At 38.3% G+C, this 15600-nt stretch overlaps 1 protein-coding gene across 1 annotated transcript in view; it reads right to left on the bottom strand.

Annotated features, from left to right (window-relative positions):
* Positions 1-15600, bottom strand: part of LOC150099030 (metal cation symporter ZIP14-like) — a 281749-nt gene that overhangs the window by 94909 nt on the left and 171240 nt on the right. The window contains exon 10 of the mRNA XM_090405794.1: positions 1034-1127. Coding sequence (XP_090261920.1) covers positions 1034-1127 — 94 coding nt within the window. The remainder of the gene's footprint in view (positions 1-1033; positions 1128-15600) is intronic.

Raw genomic sequence — 15600 nt, 5'->3', positions numbered from 1 at the left:
AGAATTGCTTCATTAAAAGAACTTTGAGTAGAATTTTGTAATTCATTAGAAGTTTGGGATTCTTTAACAGCTCAATGGACAATATAGGTAATGCTACCATTACCAGATTTCTCGACTTGTCTACAGGGGTGTAGTACTAAAAGAAATAGTGCCAGGGCTCTACCTTGGGAACAGAAATCCGGAGCACAAAGTGCGCCATTATTATCATTATTGCGACGCCAATATGGCAGAGAGATTGCCTTGTTTTCTGAAAAAAAAATGACCAGAGCAGCAAGCTGCTATTTTTTGACCGAAAGCTGGAAATGCATTATGTCTCATTATTATAATTCTTGTAATTTATTATAATAAATTTTAAAATTTTGATAGTTTTAAAAAAGTACCAGGGCGACGTCCTGGCCCGACTACATCCCTGCTTGTCTATCTTATGCATCTGGAGCAAAATGTTCATCCTGCCTTTCATTATCACATCCTTCATCGTGCTCTGAGTCTTTCCATAAAAAGAAGACTCGGATCCAATTTTCATGTCAAGTTTATTTAGGATGCTTTAACACATAAGTTGGGATCTTCTCAAGACAGTACTTTTTTTAAGCCACTCTCCACTGCAAATCTCCAGTAAGTTGGGTGGTGGTAAAAAGGTTAATAATTTCACTAAAAGAAACTCTACATTAAGGCTTTCACAGGCTTCTGTTCTACAGTGGGTTCAAACCTGCAGCAAGTGGTAGCAATGGAGAAGTATCTTAGCTATCTAGGCAGCCACCAATTGCAGTTTGATTTGAAAAACTTACACATCAAATAACTAACAGTGTCTCAAGATATAGAAAGGAATAGTGCATGAAATAAGTTTCTTACTATGGTACAGCAACCTGATATATTTTTTTACATTTCAATACCCACATTCTAGTTAAATTAGTTTTTTTAATCAATTTTTAATATCAGAAAATATTAAGTGAATGCAGTATTTGACTATATGTATGCAAAAATGAGTACTATATATGTGATATGAAATAAAATATGAAGATCAAATAATATATACCATAGCACACAACAGATGACTTGAGCATAGGTTCTTGAGTAACAGACTGTTCACTTTCTATGTTAATAGCTGTAGATGATGTATGGGAGTTTGCCTGTGGTAAAAGATTAATGATTTAAGAAGTATAAGCATAATAATACACTTGCTTTTAAACATATAAGTATAATATATATTTTTTATATCAGCAACCACTTTCAATTTATTTACTGTAAATAGAAATGTTAACATTCTTTGCCATTTCAAAAAGAATACAGGCGTTCCTCAGGTTATGGAAGACCTAATATAGCATTCTGTACTTATGAACGACCTCGCAAGGCTCCCCCACCCCCACACCCATTAGAATACTTGAAAAGTTTAAAAGCTGCATACGTAGAAAGTGAAGGTATCTTCACTTTCTATGTGTGATGGGGAATTTGTTGCAAGTAAAAGTTGGTTTAATCATTTCTAAAATATGGCAGATATTCATAATATTAAAGTGCAATGGGAAGCAGCCAGTGGCAATGTAGCTGCAGCAACTGAATTTCCTGAAATGTTGAAGAAAATTATTGAGGAAGGGGTTATTTGCCATAACACATAATTAACATAGATGAAAGTAGATTGTTCTGGGAAAAAATGCCTGAAAGAACTTACATCTCGAAAGAAGAAAAAGTGCACCAGGGCATAAAGCAGCAAAGGACAGACTAACGGGGGGAATGCATTGGAAATTTTAAGCTCGAGTCTTGCATGCTTACCACTCTGAAAATCCGAGAGCACTTCGCTGCATTATCAAACCAGCTTTTCTCGTTAATTGGAATTCAAATTTAAGGGCCTGGGTCAGTCACACTTGCCATGTTTGAAGATTGGTTCTTGAACTGTTTTATTCCTGTTGTGGAACTTTATTGTTTGGAAAATAAAATTCCCTTTAAAATTCTGCTTGTGCTGGACAATACTCCTGGATATTGAACATCTTTAGATGACCCTTCACCCTAATGCAAAGGTCGTATTTTTTTTTTTTTTTTTTTTTTTTTTTTAATCTACTACAGCCTATGGACCAGGGAGTCATTTCTGTATTTAAGGCTTATTACTTCTTATGGGATATATTCCCACAAGCAGTCAGGGCCATGGAAGATGATATGCTGACCTTGAAAGAGTTCTGGAAGAATTATAATATCTATGATGCCATTAAAAACATTGATGATTCTTGGGAGGAAGTGAAGCAATCAACAATGGGATGTGGAACAAACCGTGCCCTCAATTCCGTGATGATTTTTGTGGCTTCACAAAAGAAGACATCGCCGAAGCCAGAAAAGCTATGGTGGATGATGGCAATGCACTGTAATTGGACATCAATGAAAATGATGTCAATGACTTACTAGCGTCCCATTCACAAGAATTAACCAATGAAGATGTTATGGTGATAGAAAAGCAGCTGATAGAAACACAGACCATGAAGAATCAGAAGATCCAGAAAATTTAAGACAAAAGGATTAGCTGAAGCCTTTTGTCTCATTGAAGCAGGATTTTTTTATTTATTATTATTTGACACCTCCAGGGAGTCCAAAGACTCATCAAGGGAAGGCACCTGCTCTACAACTCTGTCTCCACCAACTGACTGCAACTACACCAACGCCATCTATCGCTGACTACCACCTACTATTGCCACAGACAATCACAAACATCCATGCCCAAGGCGGGATTCGAACCCGCAGCCCTTTGGCTGGAGAGCGGATATGCTAACCAATCAACCAACCAAACTTGGGGAGCATTGAGCAGTTTACAAAGATTTATTTACCGTGCAGTTAGTGAGAACATAGCTGCTATAAGGCCATTTATGATAAAAAAATAATTAAAAAAAAGAAAAAGGCTGTGCGCAAACAACTTTAGATCCTTTTTTCAAGAAACAGACTTCAGTGGAAAGCTCCCCTCCTCTAGCAACAGAATCAAATCCTGATTCTCCAGCACCAGAATCTGATCCAGATTCTCCAGTACCCACTACACCATCTCCATCATCTTCCAATTAATATTAGCCTGCCTACCTTGCCTCAAAAATGCTTCTTCTAAGACATTCATGCAACATTAGGTTAGTGTTAACCTTCAATATTCTTTTTTGAAATTTCTCCTATCTAAACTTTTTGTATGAGTTTGTTTTTATGTTGTTTGTTTGAATTAAAAGAAAGAGCACAATAGTTTCTGTAACTTATTACAGTACAGGGTATTATCATAATTATTATTACAGTATTATTATTGCCACATGAGCCATTATAGTATTCTTATTATTATTACTACTCCTGTATATGCACTGTTCATCAGGGATCCAAGTTACATACAAATCTGACTTAAAGACATTCTCAGAAACGTATCTCGTCCATAACCTGAGGACTGCCTGTAATTATATATTTTTGAAATAGCAAAGATAATATACAGTTTGCAGGGCATAGCCTCAAAAGTCTAAATGCTGATGGAAATGGTATTCAGGCAATCAACAATGTACGCATATGTTGCAAATAGCATAGTCTGGAAGGTCTACTGCATTCCAACACTCTGCCAATAGTTTCACTTTGGAAAGGCTTGCCTGTTAATGGTCTTGGATATTACCTGGCCAGCAGACATCATTAGACTGAAGGAAAATATGTAAATATAAGCATGAGTTGAGGTATTATATCCACACCTTGTAGAGCAATGGCCTGTGTTGTACTAGACCACAAACTTAAATGAGCATCTGATATGCTATTTTGCTTATCAGAGACCTGATGTGACCAAAAATCATTGTAACTCAAAGGTTTTTATTTTTTATTATTTTTATATTTTTTTTATCCCACATCTTTCATTATGCAATGAGTGATGTTTACAGAGCTATACTGATCATGAAGACTCAGTTTCTTTTGCAATGTGTAATCAGGCTGAAGGTTTTGGCATATATTTTAATCAAGTGATGATAAATGAGCATCAATTGACGTAATTCCACCACTCTGCTTATTACACTTGATGTGACCAAAAACCATTTTATTCAGAGCAAAGTGTTTATATTTGTCCTTACATCTTTTAGCATTCATGAATGATTAACAGAGTTACATTGAAACAAGCATATGTTGCTAAGTAGTGGCACCAGTACACTGAAATAGGATTTTACATATGAATAACTTAATAAAAAGATAATGACTATGTTAATATTATTATATGGCCAACTCTGAAGAGTCCATAGACTCATTGAGCGAGGCCCTAAACATTATGCCAAGCACTATCCAATATTTGGGGAATGTCTATCACACTTTACTTGGAACTCATTCACAGTCATGGTACCCACAACAGATTGGCAACTTATTCCACTCTTCAAGCAAAAAATCTAGTCCTCACATCTTGCTAATGACTTGCTCAAGTTTCAAAGAGGGATCCTAGTTCTCCCACCAGACCTGTTCTAAAAAATTTCCTCTGTATGTAATTTATTTGTATGGAATGAATAACAAAACATGCAGTACAATACACTTTCACTTTAAAAACATAAAATTAAAAGTCAAAAGTCATTTTAAAAACCAATAAAATTAAATGGTTACATCCATATTGGTCAGATAGCTCATAGCTTCAGGTGTAGCTATGAGCTATCTGATGTCCTGAATATGCTCTGAGATAACACTGAGTCACAATATGGTCCACAGTTCGTCTTTGAGCTCCACAATCAGATTGCGGGAATGGTCGTTTACCCCATTTACATCTTCTGCATGTAAAAACTCTTCAGTAATTTGTCTCATATCATATCACCACCTGTTAACCAATTTTTGTAAGCCATAAATCTTGCACTTGGTCAAGTTCCTAAGGAGTGGAAGGAGAGCAAGATTGTGCCACTTCATAAAGGAAGTGATCGAACTCAAGCATCAAACTATAGGCCTATCTGTGTGTGTCAGGTGTTGTGGTTAAGTTGTTGGAGAAGCCTGTGAGAACTAGAATCCAGAGTTGGGTTGACAACAATGGTATTATCTTTCATGGACAGCATGGATTTGCTAAAGGGAGGTCATATTTTAGTAATCTACTTACTTATTACAATAAAGTGACTGCTTCCTTGGACAGAGGAGAAGGACACATAGTAAGATACTTGGATTTCGCAAAGGCTTTTGAATAGAGTACCTCATGATAAGTTGACAGTCAAACTAGAGCAGATGGGGTTTGATATTAGATTAGTGCATTGGATTGGAGACTGGTCATCTGATAGGTATCAACAAGTTGTGTATAGGGGTGCAATATCCAGGAAAAGGAAAGTCACTAGTGGCATGCCTCAGGGGTCTGTTTTAGGGCCATTACTGTTTAACTTGTATATTAATGATATTGGTGAAGATTTGGATGGAGATATTCAGTTGTTTGCAGATGATGCAAAGTTGGGACGAAAACCATAAAGAGTAGTGAAGATGTTGTGGCCTTACAAGAAGACTTGAATAAATTGAGTGATTGGGCATGGGGATGCGAGTTCAATGTTGCAAAATGTAAGATTTTAAAATTTGGAAAACAAAGATGGGATGCAGAATTTATGCTTGGTGAGAATATATTGTTGGAGGTTGAGGAAATAAGAGATCTGGGGGTGATAGTGGATAAGGATCTAAAATTTAGGGGACACATAGCCAAAATTGTGAAGACAACACAAAGGCTTCTGGGAATGATGCGGAGGACACTGACGTGTAGAAGTAGGAAGATTCTTGTTCCGTTGTATAAGGCTTTGATTATGCCACACATGGACTATTGTGCCCAGATTTGGTCACCGGGTTTTCAGAAGGATGAAGAGATGTTGGAAAGGGTCCAAAGCAACTGACTAAGGTAGTTTCTGACCTCTGGAATGTCGAGTATGAGGAAAGATTGAGAAGATGTAATTTGTAGAGTCTGGTGGACAGAAGGAAGAGGGGAGATATGATAGAGACCTACAAGTTGGTAAGGGGTTGTTATAGGATCAATGGTGAAGAAGTTCTACAGAGAATAGTGGGAGATCAGGGGAGAACCAGAGGTCATCCCTGGAAACTGTATAAAGAGGATGTGAGTAGGGGAGTGCACGAGACAGGTTTTTTTCGTGCAGAGTTGTGAATGATTGGAATGCCTTGCCTGAGTGTGGTGTCTGTAAGGAGTTTGAGTGTGTTTAAAACATGGTATGATGAGATGTGTGTGTGTGATAAAAGGACCTCCAGATGAGTCTTTGACTCCATGAGGTCTTGTTTAATAATAATAATAGACAAATAGGCCTTTAGGACAAATTCAATTTACAGACAAAAACTAGAAGTGGTAGTGAGCAGTAGATGGCGTTGGTGTAGATGAATGAGACAAAGTTTCAGAGTAGGTATCCTCCCTCAACCAGTCTTTGCACTGGTTGAGGGAGGATACCTACTATCATCATCATCAAATTCCTGCCATGTACCCTCAAGGGATGTACAGGATATGACAGTACTACATGAAAAAATTACACCATTACTAACTTCCTATCTACAATTTTCCTCCAAATCAGTCTGTTACTTGTCAAGACTCCAACATTATCAGATCTTATATTTCTATCGTCTAAGGCACTTTGTACCATATCAATCCACCTATATCTTGGTCTTCCTCTGGGTCGTTTTCCTGCCAACCTGGCAGAGAACACTTGTTTTGCTGATCTTTCCTCTCCCATTCTATTTAAGTGACCATACCACCTGAGATTAGCTCTGCTAATGCATTCCTGGATGCTGACAATGTCAAGTTCTTTCCTAATATCCTCATTTTTAATATGATATTGCCATTGATGCCATCTGTTCACACCTCTAATCTTTCTCAGGACTCTCATATCTGCGGTCTCTAGTCTTTGGTCAAGTGTTTTACTTCTGACCCAGCTCTCAGATCCATAAGTTAAAACTGGTTTGAACACTGTCTTGTATACAGCTAATTTAGTGTTCCGACTAATTTCTCTCTTATTCCATATGAATTTATTCAATTGACTTCCCACCATACCAGCTTTGCTGATTCTGTTGTCTATTTCTATATTTAATTTACCATCTTCAGTAAAAATTGTGCCTAAGTAGCTGAAATGTTTTACTTGTTCCACAGGTTCTCCATTCACAACACAGTTGACATTTTCAATGATTCTGCCTATTTTCATTGTCTTTGTCTTTTTATTGCTGACCTTCATACCATATCTATTACAACAGCTATTCAATTTAGTCAGAGAATCTTGCAGACTTGTAGCGGATTTATTTGGAAGTATAACATCATCCGCATAAAGCAAAGAGCTGACATTAACATCTCCAATTCTGATATCAGGTTTAATACCACTTTCCTTCATAATGTGATCCATATAGATAATGAATAACAGTGGGGATAATGTACATCCTTGTCTCACACCAGATTTAACATTAAACCATCTTCCTGTACTTCCTTCAATTCTAACTGCTGACTTACAACTCAAACAAAGAATAAGTATTGCTTGATATAATGCCCCTTTGACACCATATAACTGCAGCATATTGAATAGCTTCTCTCTTGGCACCTTGTCATATGCCTTTTCCAAATCGACAAAACTTAAATACAGATCTTTGTTATATTCCCATGATTTCTCCACTATTTGTCGTAAAGTGAAGATCTGATCCTGACAGCCTCTATTTGGCCTGAATCCAGCTTGTTCTTCACAAGCTTTTCTTCCACAATTCTTCTCAACCGTTTCTCAAGTATACTTGCATAGATCTTGCCAGGAACACTCAGTAGGGAAATACCTCTGTAATTCTCACATTCAGTTTTATTTCCCTTTTTATATATGGGTACTATGAGAGCTCTACTCCAATCACCGGGAATTCGTCCCTCTGTCCAGGCTTTCTGAACTATGCAGTGCAGCCACTGTAAGACTTTTATACCACCATACTTCAGCATTTCTGGTCGAATATCATCTACTCCTGCTGCCTTTCCACATTTCAAGTCTTTGATGGCTTTTTCTACTTCAAGTATGGATATGTATTCCTGACTGCATGCCTAGTCAGTGTTTTTTTTATCACTGTGCTGTCATCACTGCTTGTTTCATTTAGCAGTTTTTCAAAGTAATTACTCCATACTTCAAGGATATCTTTTTCTCCTGTTTTCATGTCACCTTTATTATCTCTAACTCCTTTTACAGTACTCTTTCCTCCATTCCTAAGCTTCTTCAACAACCTCCAGAATATTTTGCCACCTTCTTGATATTTATTTTCTATATTCTTGCCAAAGTCCTCCCACGACTTTTGTTTAGCTAGTATTACACACTGTTTAGCTTTCTTACATTTGTCTCTGTATTCTGTAAGAGTAAAAGCTGACTTATTTGCCAGGAACTTTTGATATGCTTTCTTCTTTTCCTTCACTGCCTCTTTAACTTCCTGTGTCCACCAGGGAGTTCTGATTTTTTTATCCTTGCACACAACCTCACCATATGCCTCTCTGGCAGAATCAATCAATGTTTTCTTCAGAGTTTGCCACTGAATCTCCAAGGTTTGATTCCTGTTCTCAAACTCTTTCATTTTCTTTTCAATAATCTTTCTGTATTTTAGTCTACAGTTCACATCTGAGAGCTGCTCAACTTTTATTCGCTTTAAAACTTTCTTACATGTTATTCTTTTCAATATGAAATTCAATTTTATCCTGCTCAAGACTAAATAGTGATCACTTCCAATTTCAAATCCTCTGTACACTCTGGTGTCCTGCACCAGGGAGAAAACATCACTATCAACAATAACATAGTCAATGAGACTTTTCTTATTCCTAGCCTCTTCTCTCCATGTGAATTTGTGCACATTTTTATGTTGGAACATGGTGTTAGTAATAACCAGTCCATGTCCTGAACAGAAATCCAACAGATATTTGCCATTATTATTAGCTTTGCTCTTTTCTCCAAATTTTCCCAAAATATTTTTGTATGTCTCACAATCATTTCCTACTCTGCTATTTAGATCCCCAACAAGGACCAACTTTTCCTTTTTCATTGTGTCAATTGTTTTTTCTAAAGCTCAAAAAATTCCTCCACTTCTACCTTAGTAGAACCTTCTGTGGGACCATAAGCACAAATAAGTTTCATTGTCCAGTTCCCCATTCTCATATTTGCCCACATTACTCTACTTGAGACTGACTGCCATTCAAGAAGATTAGCCTCGTATTTTGTGTTGAATACTATGGCTACTCCTTTTCCTTGATTGTCATTGCCTGAATATAACATTTTGTATTTATTGCTCAGAAAGATCTCACCAGTTTTGGTCTTTTTTGTTTCAGTCACCCCTATTATGTCGATCTGGTACTTATCTAATTCCTCAGCTAGCTCCATTTCTTTGCCATTCAGGCTTCTTACGTTGATAGTACCGATCTTTAACTCTGGTGATGTTGAGTTGGGGTTTGTTTTCAGATTTGTTCCAGTAGCTGACTCTTCGCTGTTCGCCCTGGTTCCCTGGCGAAAACAACGGGGGCCTTGTTTAACCGGGCGACGCCCCAGCCGGCATGAAATTTTGTCATATTGTACCATCATTTTTATTTTGGTTTAACCAATAAGAATGCAATTTGGTCGGCTAAATCCCAAATTTCCAGCCCATCCTCGTTCGTTCAGTAACCAAGTAGATACCCAACAGGGTGCACCATGAAAAGGTGAGGATTGGACATTAGGTCAGAAGCCCTGGTCGGTTCTCCGCATTCCTTTAAAGGCTATGTGGAGGTCTCCTCTCAGTTATACAGCTTTGACCCTTAAGCACCCCGGATACCTACTATTATTATTATTATATATTTTATACCACCCCTTGGAGGTGTTATAAAATAATAATAGTTCCTCTCAGATTTTCTATATCATTAATGTACTAATTAAATAGTAATGATCCAAGAAGAGAGCCCTGCAGCAAGCCACTAGTCTTCTACTGGACTACTCCTAAATAACTACCATCTAGTAATCACCATATTATCCATTTCAACTTTATACTGAACCTGCACTGCAATTTATTGATTAGAATTACATGCAGTATCCTAGCTAAAGCTGGCCTGGTTGGCTGAGTGGCTACACATTTGAATCTCACTTGATATTGATGTTTGCACTTGTCTTTTGGTGGGAGATGAATTTCATTATCTGGGGTGAGACCACTGCCCCCACTTATTGAAGGCCCAAAGTGGCTTAATGACAACATCTTTAAAAAATTCCTTTAGCACACCCATGGTAGAAAATGTACTACAGGTTTGCAAATAACCTTTCATGAGTGGGAGCAACAAAAAAAAAAGAATTTGCAAAATCAGCAGTATAACTCAGCCCATTACTTTTATCAAACTCCATTTTCACTATATTTCTAATGCTTTATTATTATTATTATTATTTTATTTTTTTTACAAGTCTGGAAAACCTGTTTTAGAAACCAAAAATGGAACTAGCTAAGTTAGGCAAGGAATGACCTACTGTTCACAGAACCATGTTGTCCCCATATAGTATCCTGTTCCTGTCTACCCATTTCTGTATTTTGCTCTTAACTTCTCCAAAACCTTGACTGTGATCCCTGAGATGCCAATTGGTTGGTAATTTTCTTCTTCAGATTTGGAGTTTCTTTATGCAATGGAAAGGTTTTCCCCTCTTTCCACCACCTTGGGACCATCAAGGTCAAAGGCACTGCCTGTTCCCAAGCACCTCATAAAACTCACACTGGTATACTATTTAAAATTACAGCTGTATTCACATCAAGGTTCTGTAATACCTATGTACCTCTAGTTCTGATCTAATCCTGTGGCCTCCTCTTTTGAGAGGGTTGCATTTGTCCTCTTCCATCCCTCTCTAGCTCTTGTATGGCCAGTCTTCAATGTTGTCTTTGCAATGCAGTCAGGGTCATCCTCTTCCTCCCTTTCCCTCCACCTTCCCCTGGAATACTATTCTGGGGAGCTCAGAAGAATCCCTCATCAAATTCCTGCAAACACTATTTTTCTTCCTTGAATACTAGCCATATAGTCTCTTTTCACCTTGAACCTCTTCATTAATCACTCTTTCAGTCCAGCTGATATGATCATACAAACCTCTACCTCTGTTTCCATATAAGCCTTCTCTCTCTTATTACTGCAATTCACTTCGTAATTCAGCAATTTCATCTGCTTTAGTAACCTCCCTACCATCAACATTCATTAGAATTGTTCTTCCATAATTATTATTCCTTTTACTTGCAATATACTGAAAGAACTCTTTGGGATCACCTTTGGCTTACACTGATAATTTTCTCTCATACTGATTTTGCCTTTTTTTTACCATACTGGTCATCCTTCTGGCCTGTGTTTTGTGCTGCTCATGTGCCTGCTGGTCACCTTTCTCTTTGAATTTCCTCTATAAATTTTTATTTTTTGTAACTCCTGTTTAGTGATGCTTTTCATCCATTTAAATCCTTTAAATCCTACTTGATTTATCCTCCTGACTCTAGGTATGCAGTCTGTCACTTCCCTCATACTATGCTTTACCATCTCATATTCACGATCAACATCCAGCATTTACAGTTTCTTAAGCAATGGTATTGCTCCAGGCAATCTCCTAAGTTTGCCATTATTTACCAGTACTGTAATTCCACATACACTCATGAGCAGTTGAATTAGAGATACCTGCCTAGTAGCAGGTAGCACCCCCTTTCGCCTTGATGGCGGCGATGTGGCTTGGCATGGACTCTGCAATGCATGGAGACTGGTCGGAACAGGGTCCAAGGCACGTATATCTCTCTCAACAGCATCTCAGATGTGTTCAATAGGTTTGAGGTCAGGGGACCTCGGGAGCCAGCCAAGCATCCTCATGTCCGTGGAGTGTTCATCCATCCACTCGGCCACAATTCGGGAGCGGTGGGCCAGTGCATTGTCTTGCTGCAGGTACAGGTCTCCTGTAGGGTGCCGTAGGTGCAGAAATGGGTGTACATGATCTGACAGCAGGTCCCTGTATCGTTCGCCATGAGGGACGATGGTAGATGTACCACGGGACCTATTTCATTCCACGTAAACTGTCTCCATCATACGAGGATACCACTACCGCCAAGAGTACCCTATACCCTGCTGGCACGAGGGATCCATCGCTTTATGTGTTTGCCAATGCACTTGTACCCTGCCATCGGCATGTACCAACATGTACCTTGACTCATTAGTCCAGGCAACCTTTTTCCATGTGTCGAGGGTCCAATGTGCGGTGTTCCTGCACCCATGCTAATTGTTGTGCCTTGTGACATGCGGTGAGCAGAGGTACCCTAGTCGGGTAGTGGCTTCTGTACCCCATAACAAGGAGATGGTTCTGGATGGTGTGGCTGATCACACGTCATTGTTGTCCAGCATTGAATAGGCGAGTGATCTGCGGCACTGTGACCTGTCTATCCGCTGTTACCATCCGAGCTAGCCAACAGCGTCCCCTGTCATAGATACATTGTACACCACAGCAGTTTTCCCTGGCAGCTGTGGTTTTACCTGATTCCATGTACTCACGGTACACTCTTGACACAGTGGCCTGTGAAAATCCCAGTGCCTGCACAACTTCAGAGAGGGAGTGCCCCATACGTCTCGCTCCGACTATCTGGCAGCGATCGAATTCGCTGAGATCTCAAGTCTTTCCCATTCTGTGCTCGTCTATTACTCATACGGTCAGTACAAGGTCTGACGACATCCCCGTCATGCACTACGTGGCACTATTCCATTTGCCAGAGTGACCACAGCGCCATTTCGCCAACATGGCAGGTATCTCTAATTCAACTGCTCATGAGTGTATACTCCCTCTTAACTAAAAATTCCACACATTCAACCACCTTTCAAGTCAAGACCATATGATCAATCTCACCAGTTGATGGCAATGTGCTCATCCAGCAAATGGGTAGTATGACAGAGGGAAGATAGATAGGCTTAAGATGTGGTTGCAGCAGCACAAGGTAAGGATGAGACTTTTATTTTGTTACACCTTCCGGGAGTCCACAGACTCATCAAGGGAGAGCACTTCCTCTATATCTCTCTACCTCAATCCACCAATTCCATCTACCATCCACCACCACTAGTATTTCCACAGACAATCACAAACATCCATGCCCACGGCAGGATTCGAACCTGCAGCCTTTTGGCTGGAGAGCGGATACACTAACCACTCAACCAACCAGACTTTTCCAACAATACTAAGAATATCACACTTATTTTTCTGCTTCATGCAGATGAATTCCTAAATAATAATAATCCAGGATTATTATTGTGCCTGATCTAGTCACCTGAAGTATTTGAGTAATATGAAAACAGTACAGAGGGAAACAACCATCTCAAGGGTGAATGTTGAATGTGAAGGCAGGGAGACAAAATGTATTCAGCAGAGTTTGGCAAATAAGAGAAATGACATTATTGTAACATAACTTGGAGCTTTTCATTTGGAAACTAAGAGTTCCGTAATTAAGGAAATGAAACTTTTTTTTTTGTAAAATGTATTCCAAATGATGAATGTGTTCAAGACAAAGTATGATATATATATATATATATATATATATATATATATATATATATAGTGGTCTGTCTGGACTCCTGCAACAAGTTTTGTGGCTCAAGTGGTACAATAAGGCATTATAGTACATGGAGTTTTACTTCCTAAGATGAATTCAAACTTCAGTGAGATCCTATAATGATACCCTTTTGTTACTTTTTTGCTCAATAAGCAGCAAATGTGCATCAAAAGAAAATTTCCTTAATGTGAACCCCATCCCTTAAGCAGCTGATACCATGAGAAGATAGATTAAATAATCCAAAAACCTTACTAAAGAGTCAGGGATTTTTTTTTTTAAGCAATTTTGATTTAAAAAAAAGTAACAAAAGGGTATCATTATAGGATCTCAGTGAAGTTTGAATTCATCTTAGGAGGTAAAATTCCATGCACTATAATGCTTTATTGTACCACTTGAGCCACAAAACTTGCTTACTTATGACCTCCATTAAGCAAGGTAGCAGTATTCACTTATTGAATCTTATGCACAAGAATTAAAATTTGAATACGCTGATATTTTTGTCAAAAAATTAAAACATGGTATAAATAAAATTAAAATGTGACAAAAATTAAAAACTGAATTCTCATTTATAAAATTATCTTTTACACCAACAAAATTGAAAATGATTTGATTATCCCAATTTTTTTTTATCACCTCCATGATGAAGCCTTATGGAGGTGACATCTCTCCTTTGGTTGGAAAATAGATTTTATTCTTATTGCTGATGCGAAAAAATTTCCTTGGAATAAAAGGTATTTTCAACCAAAGTCAAATTAGCTGGTCTCCCTCTTCCCACCATTTAATTCTTATTTTAGATTAACTATTCCAAGAACACAATGAAGTTGTAACATTGTAGCATGTAAAGGACGACCCATAACACATGATGAATGTAGAATCAGAGTGGTCTAAGGATTAGAGAAGCTAGATCTGTACCAGTGCAGAAAATTAAGAACTTGGATCAGAGACTATATGTAAGAATGTGGGATAATGAGTATGAGTAAGTAATCAGAAGACTGACCCTAAGACTACTTAGTCATGTATTCCTAAGTCATGTAAATCTCTCTCTCACACACACACACACACACAACCTTCTTAACTGCTGCTAGTTCATCATTGTAATTAGGCTCAGACATCTATAATCATAATGATGTATTATATACAATGATGACATCACCAATCACAGTGATGTTAGATAATTACAGTATTAGTCTCAGACATTACTGTGATCAGTCTCAGATTTAGACATCCCATACATCTAAGTTCAATATTCTTGCTCTCTACATACCAATTAATGAACATAGAGGAAGATCAAGAGAATAGTTTTCACAATACATAAGCAAACTTCTTTTTGATGATGAGACTCACAAACCACCTGACATTCACCATTTGGCACATAACATTTCATCTTAGCTTACTTTCATGTAATTAACATTATCCCCATGAGTTAACTTGATGCTGTTCAGAAAATGTCAGAAAAAGATTAGGAATTATAATTATTATTATTCAGGCCTCCATGTAGTCAAAAGACTCATCGTGGGAGGTCCTTCCTAAGAAACACAAAGTCTATCATACCACTCCTTGAACTCATTGACCGTTCCTGCTCTCACCACTCCATCAGGCAATGCATTCCATGGTTCAACCACCCTCCATGCAAAGAACCACTCCTCACCGTCTTGCTCACAGTTTCCTTTCGTAACTTCCAGGGATGGCCTCTTGTCATCACTCCTTTCCGCTGTTCAACCAAGCGAGAGAACTCACTTCCCCAGTGTCAACCCTGTAACCACCTCTCAACAGTTTAAAAGTCTCAATCATATCAACTCTCCTTCTTCTATCCACCAAACTCTGCAGTCCACATTCCCTCAGCCGATCCTCATAACTATCATTGTACAGTCATGAAACCATCTTTGTTATCTGCCTTTGTACCCTTTCCACAGTTAATTTATCCCCTTCAAATCCTGTGGACCACATCTGAGAACAATAGTGTGGTCTGATCAGGGTCTTATACAATGGAATGATAACTGTTTTATCTCTGCAGGTCAGTGTCCTTCTCATTATTGCAGCAATCCTCTGTGTTACCTTCACCACCTTTGCAATATGTCCACTAAATTTCAGGTTTCTATCAATCCCAGATCTCGTCTCCCCTACTTC

Source organism: Typopeltis vanoorti, chromosome 15 (genome assembly GCF_054136105.1).
Source record: "Typopeltis vanoorti isolate ZY-2024b chromosome 15, IOZ_Tvanoo_1.0, whole genome shotgun sequence".
Lineage (NCBI taxonomy): Eukaryota > Metazoa > Arthropoda > Arachnida > Uropygi > Thelyphonidae > Typopeltis > Typopeltis vanoorti.
The sequence above is the reverse complement of the archived record's forward strand: the minus strand, read 5'-3'. Positions and strand labels throughout refer to the sequence as shown.